The 16,219-nt window shown below is 42.2% G+C and overlaps 1 protein-coding gene across 2 annotated transcripts in view; it reads left to right on the top strand.

The window, feature by feature from the left end:
• The first annotated feature begins 2,125 nt into the window (after window positions 1-2,125).
• Window positions 2,126-16,219, top strand: part of LOC149995687 (uncharacterized) — a 276,448-nt gene continuing 262,354 nt past the window's right edge. The window contains exons 1-3 of one of the 2 annotated variants that reach the window (XM_090260982.1): window positions 2,126-2,353; window positions 6,030-6,156; window positions 11,071-13,048. In XM_090260982.1, coding sequence (XP_090117108.1) covers window positions 2,234-2,353; window positions 6,030-6,156; window positions 11,071-12,974 — 2,151 coding nt within the window. In that variant the 5' untranslated portion in view covers window positions 2,126-2,233 and the 3' untranslated portion in view covers window positions 12,975-13,048. Of the gene's footprint in view, window positions 2,354-6,029; window positions 6,157-11,070; window positions 13,049-16,219 lie in introns of those variants that run through there. The other variant, XR_016507843.1, reaches the window with a different exon arrangement.

Genomic DNA, 16,219 nt, shown 5'->3' with positions numbered 1-16,219 from the left:
TGGAAATAATGGTTAGGTACCTATATCATATTTGCTGCCAGAATGGGTGTAATGTTGGCATCCATGTTGTACAGAAAGCGGGCATCTGAACCTGAGGTAAAGATTTTGAATTTTAGATTTTACCTCCTTATCCTGGATGTGATGATCATTTCAGCTGTAAATGCATTGAGATGATCTGAATGGAACTTCAGATTATTCCTGGAAGAGAATGAGAACAAACTAAGGAAGGTATTCCTGTTAATTAATGGAGGTATACGATGAGAATTACTTATATAGCTAGAAAAGGCTTCATTAAGCCTGAGAACAGATAAGACACAGTGGGTGGTAAAGGACACTGACTTCTAAGAAGGTGAGATTTAACCTGAGCTATCACTCTCCGGGAACTTGGCTATCATGAAATTGCTGTTTCTATAAAATTTGAATCCTTTTAATTCATTAGAACTTGAAGAAAAAATTAGGTGACAAGGATAGCAAGTGGTTAGCTGAAAATTAAGAAGAATTGAAGAAAAGACATGGTGGTGTGTTTCATTTCTGCAAGCATCATTTAGTAATTATTTTATTTCATCTTATTCAGAGGCTCTTCTAGTTCTTTGTTATATATTTGTGAATGCATAACTGTATTTTCAACTAGGCTTCCTTATTCAAAAAGAAAATATTATATGCTATACTAAATCTTAAGGTGATAGGTGCTCTTGAAACATGAAAACAGAAGAAAACTTAAATGTGGATCCTGAGGATTTTAAGAGCTCTCACTGAAAGTGAGGAGAAAGATTTAATTAGATCAGATGTTGTTCCATGGAAAATAAAAATGTAGCATTGTTTCCTCATCCTTGCACTTTGGCTGGAGTGTCAGACCATTTCTATGATCCTTGTGCCAGTTGCAGGAAGCTGATAATGCTGTATTGTTTCATGTTTTGAAAAGTGATATTTAAGTAATATCTGGTAAGTTTTTAGATTTTATTCAACTCATTTTCTATGTTACTTAGTTAAAATGTTTTTCAGGTTTTGTTTATATTTTAGTGGGATGTTTGTTCTAACTTTTTAAATTAGAGAAGATTCTTACAGTATTTTTTATAAATATGTTACTTATTTTTAGAGAGAGGGGAGGAGAGAGAAAGGAGAACAATAATGAAACACGGATCGGTTGTCTCTCATATGCCCCATTTAGGGAAACTCGCTGCAAGCCAGGCATATGCCCTGATTGGAAATTGAACCGGCAACAGTTAGGTGGCCAGACTCCTGCTCAATCCATTGAGCGACACTGGCCTAAGCAGTCTCTTAGATTTTTAATATTATTGCACATACATATGTCCATATTTTTTGTTAATTTTAAGATTTTATGTGCTTTTTACGTTTTTGAGGCACCCATACATTGAGTATGAATATGTACGTTATCTATTCTAAATATAATTTATAAATAGGTTCATCGTATTCCATTAGGAATGCAAGAAGCATGTCTCTTCTGACCTTGAATATGTCTGGAGAATAAAAAAATCTCTTTTCTTATGATAATTACACTATCATTTTTAAATTAAAATAACACCAATAACGATCAGAATTCAATTTTACCACTATTTCAAAAATTTATTTTCTTAATTGATTTCTACAACAATAAACTTCCATTTATGTTTATATTCTGTATCTTCGACTTCCATTTATGTTTATATTCTGTATCTTCGTAATTTTGTGTATCAAACGTTTGTCTTACATTCTTGTGTTATCTCTGTCATATATGTGATGGTGTAAGTAGGTCATTTATAGATTTTTTTTTTTCCTGTAATGCAGGAATACCTCCTTTTACTATGACTGGCTGTGTGGAGTTGCAGAGATGATGCATGTTCATCTACAGTCACGCAAGACCCTTCAGCAGGAACACATGATATCTTTTATCATTTTCAAGCTCTCTTTTGGACCAAGACGTGTTATTTCTCAGGACTTTCACTGGTGAATCTCGGTCGTTCCTCTTGCAATCAGGTGGGAAACCAGTTTGTAGCTTTTGGACAATACAAACCACAGTACCCAGAAAGCTGTTCAGGGCTGAGCCAATGGAGGCTCAGAAAAGGAACTTCCGTTAGGGCAGAGCGCTTCTGGGCGGGACTTCCGTCTGTCTGTGGCGGGCCTTTTACCTTCCATCGGAGTAGTCTCGCCCGTCAGTGGTTTAGTGGAGGTACCCGTCGTCGCCGCGGTATAAACGCGAGTGTGAGTCTTCCTGACTCCTCTAAGTGGAAAGTTCATGTCATCATCCTCCGGGATGGGGGCTGTGGTGCCCTGCGCCCCCGCCTCGCCCGTCGCTTCCGCCCCGCTCCGCCCACAGCGTCCGGCGGCGGGGGCCGCACTGAGGCGCCGGGCTGAGGTGAGTGCGCGTCCGGGGCCCTCCCCTCCCCCACCGAGCCCCGCACCCGGGTGCGCGGTGTCCGTCACATCCTGCAACCGAGGCCACGGCTTTCGGGTCGTGAGGCGCCGTGGGTGACACAGGGTGTCACGGGGTGAGGTGGGTGACGGGCTGAGGGGCCGCCGTGGAAGGACGCGCCGGTGCCGCTGACCCTGAAGGACGCGCAGTCCTGGCGGCCGCCCTGCATCGGCCTTAAACAGTCTGAGGCGGAGCAGGGGGAGGCGTTGCCAGGGAAGGTCGTGACCGAGAGGGGCCACGTGCTGTGTCTGGGTTTCCAAGGCTTTTCCATCCTGCTGAGACAGAAACCTGCTGGGGTCCGGTGATGAGAGAGAGAGGCTCAGGGAGAGGGGCCCTCGTTCCAGGTCAGAGGGCTGGTGAGAGGCCCCACTGAGGACAGACTCTTACCTGAGGTCCCCAGACCGCAGGGCGGGGCCGGAATACAGCTGAGACCCGCTGAGCTGGAGGTGCAGGTGGGTGCCTGCGTGTTCTCCGAGGTTCTGAAGTGGAAAACCATTATGGAGCTAGACGAGGAAGGACAGGGTGTCCCAGCCCCTCCCTGGTGGTGACACTAACTTATGGTGACGTAAGACTCTTTCCTTGATGGTTTCCCCGCTCTGGGATGTGAGGACCCTGTGGAAACCACAGACCTGAGTGCGGGTCACAGGTAATATCAAGGTGCTAGCATTTGTTTTGTCAACGTAAGAAATATTCAAACTACAGAAAATTTTTTTTAATGTTTTTTTTAGTCAAACTGATGTTGATTGCCAGGAAACAATCTCAGTGCAGTGACAAAATGCTTCATAAAATGGCAGTTTTAGCATTTATTTTGTCCCTCAGATGAAAAGGGAAGTTATAAGGGGGGAACTTGTACTCCATTGGTGATAGGTTAGTGAGGCGGGAGAAAACGAAAAGGAAAGTAAGATAAAAATTTTAAATGTCCTGTTAATTCGTGGATATAGGATAGTTAAATATTTAATTACTTAAGACAATGATAAGAACAATAAGGGATTGTTTGGTCTCTGTTCTGGTGCAGAGAATGTACACAAGGATAATAAAAAAGCAAATTATTCTGACATTCCAAAGTATATTAACATGAGTGCAAAATACATTGATGAGCTCAGTTAAGGTAAAAATTGACTTTCCTCACAGAAGTTACCAGCCTAAGACAAGAATCCTTTCCATGAATGGCTTTTAGTTGGGAAGTTATAATTTCTGACCGTATATCTGTGGGTATTCTCCGTTTCTCAGTTTGTGAGGCCATCATGATGGACTTCCCCAAACTGATCAGTGTTAGCATGTAGCCAGCAAAAAGCATAACTCTCAATACTAGAGTTTGGCAAATAGGAAAAGGAATTGTTTATTTAAAGTATATACAGATTTAGATTGATGACGGATTGCTGCCCTTAAGTCTTACTTTCTTTAAAACACCAACAAACACACAGTTCTGCCTCCCCCTGAGAAACTAGGTAGTTTTAGAATAAAAAGAGGAACCATTTCACTCCAGAAGAATAGGAGTCTGGTGCTTTACATTTCCCAGACACAGTCCAGCTTTACCGGCAGCTCCCAAGAATTTGTGCCTGATGGGGAGGTTTTGCCTGTGTTGTGTTTTTCAGTTCTTAATCCAGAACCATGTGGCCCCTTCTTAACCACCCGACCTTAAGGCTGGCTGCTGAGATGCTTCGGTTCTCTTTCTACCCTCATGGCTCCTTCCCTTAATGTCTGTCGCCTTATTTTTAAATGCCTGACCACAGCCTGTGACACAGTATGTGGTGACCAGACACGGTCACTTGTAGAATTTTGGACAGTACACGTAACATTTTTGTCACCATTCTATGGTCCAAGCCCCTTCTCTCTCTGTGGAATTTGCATTGAAAAATTATTTATGGAAAATGTCTGTGATGCTCTGAGTCCCATCTCCCATCCCCAAACTGAGGGTTATGGGGAATTTTGGGAACCCTGTTCTCTAACCCTACCACCTGCATTTTTTTAAAGATTATTTTTTTCATGACGGGAGGGAGGAAAAAAGGGAGAAAAACATAGATGTATGAGAGAAACAATTGGTTGCCTCATACAGGCCCTTAACCGGAGACCTGGCCTGCAACCCAGGCATGCGCCCTGACAGGGAATGGAACCAGCCATCCCTAGGATAGCAGGCCAGCACTCAAACCACTGAGCCACACCAGCCAGGGCCAGTCCCCCTATTCTTTTTGATCCACACTGGCTGCCAGTGGACGAAGTTTTGGAAGGTTATCTAGGAAGAGACACGTGCACATCCAAATGCTTGGAGGTGCCACAGAGCTGGGAATAGTTACCTCAGGTCTCTTCTCTATTTGTTTAAAACAAGGAACAGGAGGTCAAATATCAGACTTGTAAATGGTCAAATGAGAATTTGGTTCAAGGATATAATGAGGCTCTTGTGTGAAAAAAAGGAGTTGATGTCTCCTGGGCTTACCAGGCTCCATTTGGCAGCTAGTGGGAAACATATTATGGGATTAAAATAGGAGGCGTGGAGTTCAGGACCTGGCACCTTCTGTGATCCGAGGCAGATGATGAACCAGTGTTGGGCTTCAGAGGTAGAGGAAAAGGTTGGATTGTTGGACCTTGTTTTTTTGTATTTTTTTTTTTATTACTGTTTTTCCCTCTTACTGTCTACCATTACCTTTACTGTTATTCCCCTTCAGTTTATTGAAGATGGTCACATAGAGTTTCAGTTTAAAAAAATATACAGATATTTTTTCTTTATTAATTTTTTTAGAGAGCAGGGAAGGGTGGGGGAACAAAAGGGAAAAACACATCACTGTTCGGATACCTCTTGCACTTTCACTACCAAGGACCCCAGCCTACAACCCAGAACTGTGCCCTGACCGGGAATAGAACCAGAAACCCTTTGGTTCACAGGCTGACACTTAGTCCACTGAGCCACACTAGCTACAGCTAGAGATTTAGATTGTACATCTGGGAAAGATAAAGGGGTTTAACCACCCTGGTGTTTTTGGTTGTTGCAGCAGAAGCAGTGGAGACTCCATCAGCTGGACTGGGGAAGATGGTGGTAGGTTAATTCTCTCTAGGAATATCAGAAGGTTTTATTGGATCACACTTTTAAAAGTTTCAAAGAGCAGTGAGTGGAAACATGTAGTGAGCAGCTGAAACATGAGTCTGGTAATCTGCAAAATGGGTAGATCATTTGTGCCTGTGGGCAAAGGTATAAGAGCTGAGGATGTGAACCTGGTTGTGAGGCTGTGAAGCAGGTAAACATCACCCATTAATGTACAACTAGAGGCAGTGTGAGCTGGTGGTCCTGGGATCCTGGTATATGGACCTTAGGGTGAAACATAACACCGTATATGACTGTGGTTTGAGGCATGAATTGGGAGACTCAGTAAAATATCTTAGCTGGAAGAATGGGGCCCTGAGATTAGATGGCATTTACCTGCCCCACTTCCTGTTACCTAACCTGCTTTTACTGAGGGAGATCTGAGTGATCAATCAAACTGTGATGAGACAGCAGGGAGCTCTGGCACCAAGGGCTGCTGCTTTTTCTGTATTGTGGGCCATGGAGGAGGTTGGGTGTGGGGCATTATGGAATTGCTGTGTCTAAGAAAGACTTTTCCAGATTTATTTGTGTTAATTTTGTCAGGTTGTTGTGACCTTTGAGGATGTCGCCGTGTGTTTCTCCGGGACAGAATGGTGCCTTCTTGGTGAAGCTCAGAGATTGCTGTACCTGGATGTGATGCTGGAGAACTATGCTCTTATATCTTCGCTAGGTAAGACCCTCTCTCCCAGCGCGCTCTTCTTTGGTGCTCCTGCACCCCCATTTCCTCAGGGTTACAGTTTACTTCTATTCTAAGCTCTAAGGGTCCTGATCAGACTTATACCCAGGTAGCAATGAACAGCAGTCTTGGGCTTTTTAAGGGAGAGGTGGGTTCTTCTTTCGGACACAGCAAAGAATTACAGATTAGCAATCTACTAGCATGCAGGAGAGTTTATAGTGATACCTTCTCAGGTAAGAGATGGGGCCTTGCCGAGGTTCGGATGAGAGGCATAGGTTCAGTGTGGCAACAGCAAGGGTGGCAAAAAGCATCAGGTCCTTTGTCCTGAGACGCATTTTGTGTAGGGAATTGGGTGTGGGAGTTACGTATTGATTGTCAGGTAAAGGTTGTGTCAGTTTTCTCTCCCGGGTCGGGACTTGATTACCTTAACGTAGGTATGTCGGGTGACGGGGTGCGGGGGGCGTTGTTAGCTCGAAGTCTCATTTTGCTCCAGTCCACATTTGGTCATCTTGTTGCAAACAGATAACTTTCAGGAGACAGTTAATTAAAGTCGAGGCATTTGTGGTCTCTTTCTCTAAGCCCTAGGGATCCCCTGGTAAAACAGAGTCATCAGAGACAAGCAGTTAACGAAAGATGTTTTATGAAACTTCTTCTTTGACCCTTGTGAAACCTCTTCTGCCTGCCAACCAGGCCCTGGCATGATTACACAGTTTCAAAGGCTTTCTGTCCCACACAATGAAAATGATACATAGAATATTAATGGCTTCCCTTCTCCTATTCTAGTATGGTGTTTTTTGTGGTGTTCAGAACACCGGGTGGTAGTATGGGGCCTATTATGTGACTGGGCTCAGGACTGCTGAGATTATGGGTGACACACGTCCCCCTTGTCCTTCCTGTTTTGATGGACACTCTTTGCCCCAAAACAAGCTCAGCCTTCTTTATGTCCAGGAGTCCTTTTTGCTTCGATTCCCTAAAATGTAATAAAGTAACTTACATTTTTAAAAAAAGGAAAGAAAATAAAAAACACACACTCACACTCTCCTCATGACTTTTACCAGGGTTTACATTCCCCTCATGCCTTGTGTTCCCGAGGGTGCGCTGTGTCCTCACATGTGGGCTGTGGGCACTGCCCGCTTCCCCAGTTCTCTGGGTAGGTCCTGGCCTTGGCAGGGCTGGTTTGCTTGCACTGCCCGCTCCTCTCCCTGCAGCCCCAGCACCTGCTGAACTGAACCCTCACAGGGAAGGATCTGAGGTCAGTAGTGTTGCCACAAGCCTAATGCATTTCTCATTAATTGGTGAGAAAAAGCATTTTTTGTGTACATTTTGACCATTTCTACAGCTATATATATATTTTTTATCTCCCCCAGAAAATATTTTTGTTGATTATTAGAAGAAGAGAGTGAGAAGGAGAAACATCAGTGTGAGAGAGAAGCATCTGTTGGTTGCCTCTAGTTTGTACCTTTAGAAGGGGATCAAACCTGCAATCATGCATGGGACAGTGCTCGAATTACTAAGCCACTTGATCAGGGTTGTATTAAATATTATGCGTATATTCATTAGTTCTGTTTTCTGAATAGTGTTCTCAAACTTCAGTAACTCCTGATTGCTTTAGAATGGGCTGATCTACCCATTGCTGAAAGGGGAGTGTTTGAGGTGGCTGGTACAGTTGCATTGTTTTTTCTGCCTTCAGATCTCATACATTTTGGTTAATGTTTTGGAGGTGCTCAGTGGTTGTGTGCATAGTCATTAAAATTGTTATCTTCCTGCTCTGTTTGGTGTTATTAGCATGGAATATTTTTAACATCTTTTTATTTTTAGCATATTTGTGTCCATAAAGATTTAGTGAATGTCTTGGAAGCTGCTTATATCGTGTCTTTTGGGAGGTTTTTTTGTTTGTTTGTATTTTGTTTATGATTTTGTTTGGTTATGTAATTTTAGAGAGAAGGGAAGCAAGGGAGAAAGAGAAGGAGAGAAACACCAATGTGCGGTAGCCTCTCGTATACCCCAACTGGGGATCTCGCCCGCAACACAAGCATGTGCTCTAATTGAGAATCAGACCAGCAGCTGTTTGGTTAACATGTTGGTGCTCAATCCACTGAGTCATATTAGCTAGGGAGAAATTTTTTTTTTTTTTTTTTTTTGAACACAAGTGAAATCCTGCACAACCTCAATTAATTATTTAATTAATTTAAAGATTTTATTTATTTTTAGAAAGGACAAAGGGATAAAGGGAGAGAGAAGAACATCGATGTACAATAGATACATAGATTGGCTGCCTCTCGCCTACCCCCAAATGGTACCTGCCCTGGAACCCAGGGATGTGTCCTGACTGGAAATTGAACCAGCAATCTTTGGTTTTATAGGGTGGCACTCAGTCCACTGAGCCACACCAGTGTGGACTATTTACTTTTTGATAAAAGTTTTTAATTTTAAATACTGATGCAATACTTTATCTTGGTTTCATAATTAAACAGTATACATCTCAATAAAACTCACATTCATCAACATACATAATTAGTAGAATGTTGTTAACTATATTCTTTGGCCTGTATTTTACATCCCCATGACTATTCTGTAACTTCCAATTTGTACTTTCTAATCCCTTCACTTTTTCACCCATTGTTAGAGTTTTTATGCGTTTATTTTTGCTAAACTGATGATAATGCCCCTTAAGCAAGGTCTCAGATACTTTTATGTCTTGTGTTTTTTATCCCTACAGCTACCCTCTGTCTTTTGATTAGATCATTTATTGAAGGACCTATTGTTGCCACCTTGTCATTGTGTTCTGTCTCTTTTGTACTTCCTTCTTTGTCTTCATATTTTGCTGTCCTTTCTGTTTGATTTGATTTTATTTTATGTCCGTCTCTTATACAGGATTGTGCTTGTGTTTGTTTTTATTAGATTTCTACAAAACTACTCATACTCTTCACAGTTCATTGTAGCCTGAAAACAGCTTCAGTTGCTTGGGAAAATTATAACCTTGCCTCCGCCACACCACCCCTCTGTATGTTTTGATGTCGCAGTTCACATCTTTATATATTGTGTATCTATTCACAAATTGTCACCATTGTTATTAGTAATACACTCTATTTATCTTATACATTAGAGTTAAATGAAGCACACTCTACTGATGAACTATTTTAGGATTGTGAACTTGATGACATGACTGGCTTTCCATAGAGTTTTTTACTTTCCCGTGTTTTCCTGTTTCTGTTTAGTATGCCTTTATTTCAGCCGCAGGTTTTTTTGGGTTGTTTTTTGGTTTTTTTTTTTTTTCTTTCCATTTAGTAAGTCTTTGGTGGCACAAAATGGGCCACTAAAGTCAGTGGTAGCATAAGTGCACTTTCTGGGACAAGTTCTCACTCTGTATTTAAAAACTAACCATGTTTGCTAAAACTGCTTTTCCATTCTTCTTCTGTGTAGTTCTTTGTATTATGCACCACTTTGTAGCTCTTTGTAATCACTGGTCTGTTAAGCCTCTCTCGCTTTCCTGTAGAGTTGCTCTTTATCATGGATAATTGTGTGATTATTCTTGAAGGGGGTTGAATATTTTATTATTAATGCCGTCTGGCTGTCGTCACAACATAGATCTTCAATTTTGGTTGTTTGTACTCAGTTGTTATATGACAGTGCTGGTTATCATCTCTTCTGCTTTCCCTTTGGAGTTCCATTATCTGTATTGCACATAACTGCTGAACTGGGAAGGAAGTGGAAGAGTCCTGTGTATATGACATGACAGGATGCTCACAGATGGTGTCTGGCATTGGTGCAAGGAAGTTGGGGAGAATTTTATTCCAAGACATAATGAGGAACCTGTTCTCTTTAAGTGTATTTTATTGTCATTGCTAGTGGCTACACCTTAATATACTTGTCCTTTCCCGGTGCTGGCACATTGCTAGTTTTTACTCTCAATAGTTTTCATTTCAGCTCTGAGTTCTAGCCATGGATAATGTCGGCCTCTCAACATCTACACCACAACCATTTCTCTGAGGAGTATCTTTTGTGTGCTCTCCAGTTTCGGTCAATACCTGTTTGACCTTGAGTTGCATACGTATTTCTGTGCAGGCATCTCAGCATCTCCTCTGTTGTGGTTGATATTACTGGTTTGGGGCACATTCCCATTCCTCTACACAGTCTTACATCACAACCAGGAGTGGTTTTTCAGGCAGCCATTAGCAGAGAAGAAGTTGTAAACCCAGCCTGTCTTCCTTGTGTCCCATCCTATCCTAATATCTTTCATTTAATGACATGTGTTGGAGGAAATCAGGCCTCTGAGGAAGGACATGTTCCCATGCCTTTCTGCCCAGGTGTCCTGTGACTCAGGTAAGCAAGCTGGCCTTGCTGATGCCTGTAGCTGCAAGCTGTATCAGACCACTGTGCCGTGGTATCCTGAGAGCAAAGAGACCTTTCTGAGTCATCTCCTTGCCTTATAGATAACGTCTTGCTTGAAACCAGACCTAAGGACAAAGTTATAAATCCTTAGAAAGTTAAAGCCTCATCATATGTTATCCTGCTTAACTTTTATAGATAATGATTATGTTCTGTAAATTTTTAAAATTCTTTACCTTGAGCCTGTTCTTATTAATCTATTTTTAGTATCATGTTAAACTCAATAAAAGGATGGACTTCTGCTCTGATCTTGGCTGACTGGCCTGAGCATGCAGCAGCCTCCCATTCGTCCAAGAATTCTGTCTGCTGGAATTACCACAGCATCACTGATTACATACAACACTATATCTATAGAAGTGCCCATTATTTACTGACCTGAGGGCCTTTCTCACAGTCTATCTCACTAGTCTGGGAAATCACCACGTAGGTGCATGTCAGATGTTACACATGCAAATTTGTGATGAGAAGACCTCCTCCCTACAGGTCACTATGTATTCACTAGTGTTTGTTTCTGTTCAGGTTGCTGCTGTGGAGCAGAGGATGTGGAGACACCCATTGAACAGAATATTTCTGGAGGAGAGTCACACATTAAGAATCCCAAGTCAGTGCTGTGTGTCCAGAAGAGCCACCCCTGTGACAGTTGTGGGCCCATCTTGAGAGACATTTTCCTCTTGGTTGGGCAGCAGGGAACACAACAGAGCCTGACACTGCTGAGGTGTGGGGCATGTGCAGAACCATTTTATTTCAGTACACAGAGTCATCAGCACCAGGAGGAGATCACAACAAAAAATGGTTTCATAAGCAGTGTGGAGAGAATGTACACTGCAAAAAGCTACAATTTCCATGTGTCACGGAAGCCTTGTGCCTCCACTCATGTTGGAAAATGCTTTCTCAACAGCTCTGGACATAATGAGCAACTGGCTACTCAAACAATGCACAGAGCAAAGGAAATCTCTAAGCCCGGAATGACTTTTCAAAGTAGAAAACAATATTACACCACCAAAGAATGCATGAAAGCCATTGAATGTGACAATGCACTTTTTGAGGAACAGAGAGTCCTTACTGAAAGTCAGTCTTTTGTATGTTGTGAATGTGGGAAATCTTTTACCAGCAGCTCTTCCCTTCAGATTCATCAGACAGTTCATACTGGAGTAAGGCCTTATGAGTGCAGTGAATGTGGAAAGTCTTTCACTAGTAACTCTAAACTTAGTAAACATCAAAGAGTTCACACTGGAGAAAGGCCTTACGAGTGCAATGAATGTGGAAAATGTTTTACCCGAAGCTCATCCCTCCATTATCATCACCAAGTTCACAGTGGAGAAAGACCTTATGAGTGCAGTGAATGTGGAAAATCTTTTACCCGTAGCTCTGAACTTTGTAGGCATCAGAGAGTTCATACTGGAGAAAGGCCTTTTAAGTGTAATGAATGTGGGAAATCTTTTACCCAAAAGTCTGTACTGAGTTGTCATCAGAAAGTTCACACTGGAGAAAGGCCTTATGAGTGCAGAGAATGTGGAAAATTTTTTACCTTTAGAACTGCACTTTGTCAGCATCGCAGAGTTCATATTGGAGAAAGGCCTTATAAGTGCAGTGAATGTGGGAAATCTTTTATCAAAATTTCTGCTCTCCGTTTTCATCAAAAAGTTCATACTGCAGAAAGGCCTTACGAGTGCACTGAATGTGGAAAATCTTTTACCAGTAGTTATGCTCTCCGTTATCATTACAGAGTTCACACTGGAGAAAGGCCTTATGAGTGCAGTGAATGTGGAAAATCTTTTACCCGTAGCTCTGAACTTTGTAGGCATCGCAGAGTTCATACTGGAGAAAGGCCTTTTAAGTGCAATGAATGTGGGAAATCTTTTACCCAGAGCTCTTCCCTCAGTGTTCATCATAAAGTTCACACTGGAGAAAGGCCTCATGAGTGCAGAGAATGTGGAAAATCTTTTACCCATAGCTCATCCCTCCAATATCATCACCGAGTTCACACTGGAGAAAGGCCTTATGAGTGCAGAGAATGTGGAAAATCTTTTACCCATAGCTCATCCCTCCAATATCATCACCGAGTTCACACTGGAGAAAGGTCTTTTGAGTGCAGTGAATGTGGAAAATCTTTCACTACTAGCTCTGAACTTTGTGAGCATCACAGAGTTCACACTGGAGAAAGGCCTTATGAGTGCAGAGAATGTGGAAAATCTTTTACCCGTCGTTATGCCCTTCATTATCATCAGAGGGTTCACACTGGAGAAAGGCCTTATGAGTGCAGTGAATGTAGAAAATCTTTTACTGGTAGGTCTGAACTTCGTAAACATCACAGAGTTCACACTGGTGAAAGGCCTTACAGGTGCGATGAATGTGGGAAATCTTTTATCAGTAGCTCTCACCTCTGCAGACATCAGAGAGTTCACAGTGGAAAAGGCTCTTAAGAGTGTGGTAGTCCTGGTTGTTGTGGTTCAGTGGATTGAATGCCAGGCTGCTCACCACGGGATTGCTGGTTCAGTTCCTATTCATGGCCTGGATTGCAGCTCAGGTCCCCAATTGGAGGTATGGGAGAGGCAACTACACATTGATGTTTCTCTCCCTCTCTTTCTCTATCTCTTACCTTCTCTTTGAAATAAGTAAAATATTTAAGAAAATAAAGTATGTATATTGTTATGTTTCACCTAATGATATTATATGGGATATTTAACAGACTACGTATAACGTGTGCTTCAAAAGAAGTTCCTTTGACTAGCTTTATTAGCATAATCGGTTGTTGGTCTTGAACTTTACATGCAATTTCTGGGTTAAATTTCTGTCGTTGCATGTCTTTGGTTACTGTACCTTTTTTCAATTCATTCAGCAGTGTTGAGACACTGGATTTCTCCACATCCTAGACAATATTTGGTTTGGTGAATTGTTCTTTATTTAAACTTTATAAAATAACTGTTGTGCTACCTCACTATGTTTGAGTGCATTTCTCTAAGGATTTAAAGAATGGTTTTTTGAGATGTGTAGTTGCTATTTGTTTTCCAAAATATGTCTGATCATATTTTCTGCCAAATCTATGAATTTTGTCAATTTTTAACAAAAGGACAGAAGAACAACAAAGATGCATGTTGAAATTTGATTCCTTTTGGCTTTATAGAATAACTGTTATTTATATTGGAATAATATGTTTGATATTTTTTTACTTTTTAAATGCTATGAATAAATAATGGACACTTAGAATTTTGACCCACACTAATAATGTTACACATCACTTTTAGCAGATTAGACATTGGAAAATAGAATAAGCTTTTGGTTTGTGTGTTTTCCCTTTTTTTTGGTTTGCTGTCATGAGCAATACTGCTTTTAACAAAACTCTCAGGGGGATTAGATAACGTCCTGATGGGCAGGGTGTTTTAAACTTCCGAAGTCCAGTGGCTTGGTAAATAAAGGATAGTTATCAGATTTTAAATGCCCTGGGTCAGGCACCATGGATTTGTATTTTTTTTCAGAATTTCATAGGAAGTCATAGGAATAGGACTCCTTCCCATAATCTGGGCTTCACTTTTCTGCTTTGTACAAGGCGTAAAAGGTATGTCTCCGTCGCTGAGCTGTTGGAGGAGGTCAGGAGCTATGGTGCTCATTTGCTGTGAAGCAGCTGTGCCTGTAGCCTGCTCAGGCTCCAGCTACTCCAGGCACTGACTACAGAGACTTCCACAAGCCAGGAACTCCTTACTCTTCCAATGCCCACAGGCCATAGGATTTGGGTGTTTTTCAGAAAAAAACTTGGTCTCTCACAAACCTGCTGAGTCGCCTGTAGGAGGCAGGTACTACTGGGCACAGGCCTCAGTGTGGGGTCTCCATCTGAAAATTAAGTGACTCACTAGAACTTCCTGAATGTCAGTTGGCTCAAGACGGCCTGGCAGGTAGATGATGCTGGCGCTTACCTTGTTCTCTGAGGATCAATAACAGTAACAAATGAGTACTTGTGAGTGCCAGGATTTCAGGGTTAGCTATTTGAGCCTTTTCCCTTTTAATTCTCAAACCTGGGAAGTGATATAAGTTTTCAATTGCTGAGAAAGTCAGACTTGGAGAAATGAAGTAGGTTCCTTAAGTTTACACAACAGAGAAGGATGAGATTCAAGAGGCTGGATTTTAACCCGGGATTTAGACTCTTGAGCCAGGGACAATGTCCAGCACTGTTTTTGAAGCTCTCACTTGGTCCACCACATGTAACAACCTGGAAGCTCAGATGAAGGTGCTGTTTCCATTGTTGCCATTCTGATTCTCCCTCCCACTCCCATTTCTCTAGTACTCCAAAGCACTTACCCTATGCCCCTCAGGCTTAATGGTCATGCCATTCATCATCTATCAGCTCTGGTGGTTTTTCAAGGGGAGTATTGGATTTGAGTCTGAGCTGCAATTTGTGTGCCTCTTTGAGCACAGCAAGGAGTATGACCCTCAGGAGAGCTGCACCATTTGGGCTGGGTCTCTGCATTTCACCCATCTTTGGGTGATAGGCTGTGACATCATTTACTGACGTGAAGCTCATACCTCAGTTAGTCTCAGGGTGTTTTTGGTACATGGCTCCGACTCACTCTGCAATGTAGGGAACAAGAAGATGTGAAAGTTGGGACCTCATATTCAGAAGTGATGCTGGAGAGCTCAGTTATCGTGATCTCACTGTGCGAGTGGTCACCTCTCCATGACAGGGCCCCACTGCTTATGTCACTCTGTCCTCCATGTTCAGAGTGGATTATAGACAATTGTGCTCACCATGTCTTCCATGCAGCCCTGACAATATTATGAGCCCATGTCACCCTTAGTGTACAGCAAGGATCTTTGTTTTGGGACGATTTTCGTGAACACAAACCCTGACCCCAGCTCCCAGCACACTGGCCACAACTGAAATCCTTACTCTGGATTCCAGTTAGCAGATACAAATGCACTTTTTAGAGCATAAGATATGTAAGAAAAGTTACCTCTGGCGAGTTAGGATCAGTTGGAGAATCAGGTTGTGCATGGGTTCATCTTCCACTTAGGGCCCATATCTGGTTTGTGGGTATGGTCCTCTCTCAGGGAGGCAGCAGATAGGTGCTTCTATCTCACTCTTTCTTCTCTTTAATGTCGATATTAAGAGATAAGAAAAGTTAAACGGAGATCATGTGAAAGAAAACAAATATACACAACCAGAGGAGGCAGCATAGGCAGATGTGACTCCCCTCTACCCTATCTCATCAAAATTACAATGAAAACTAAAGGGAAACCATCACTGAGAAATGTCAAATCAAATGTAATGGAAATCTGACAACTATGAAATCGAGCATGAGTTGAAAGTCTGACAGCTACGAAATTAAAGAAACCACATCTATCCAGATGAGTAAGAGGGGCACAGAGGTGGAACGGGCTGGTCACACCCACGTGTGGTGGATTCAAATTCAGGAGGGATATCTTGGGAATGAGGAGTCACAGCACCACACACAGCTCAGTAGCCCAGGTATCCGCTGCCCGGAATATAAGTCCCCACAAATTCTGGCTGCAAAAACCAGTGGGCATTCAGTCAGTGGAAGAAACTTAGGGAGCTCCAAGCAGTTCCTCTTAAAAAACCCACACGGAGACTCACCTACTTGGACTCGCTCCCTCCGAACTTCAGCACCAGGGTATACAGGGAGGAACTGAAGTGTCTTGTATCAAGGGGAGCAGA

The sequence above is a fragment of the Furipterus horrens genome, unplaced genomic scaffold (assembly GCF_987537825.1).
Source record: "Furipterus horrens unplaced genomic scaffold, mFurHor1.1.pri manual_scaffold_13, whole genome shotgun sequence".
Lineage (NCBI taxonomy): Eukaryota > Metazoa > Chordata > Mammalia > Chiroptera > Furipteridae > Furipterus > Furipterus horrens.
Note: the sequence above shows the minus strand (reverse complement) of the source record. Positions and strands in the feature narration are given on the sequence as shown.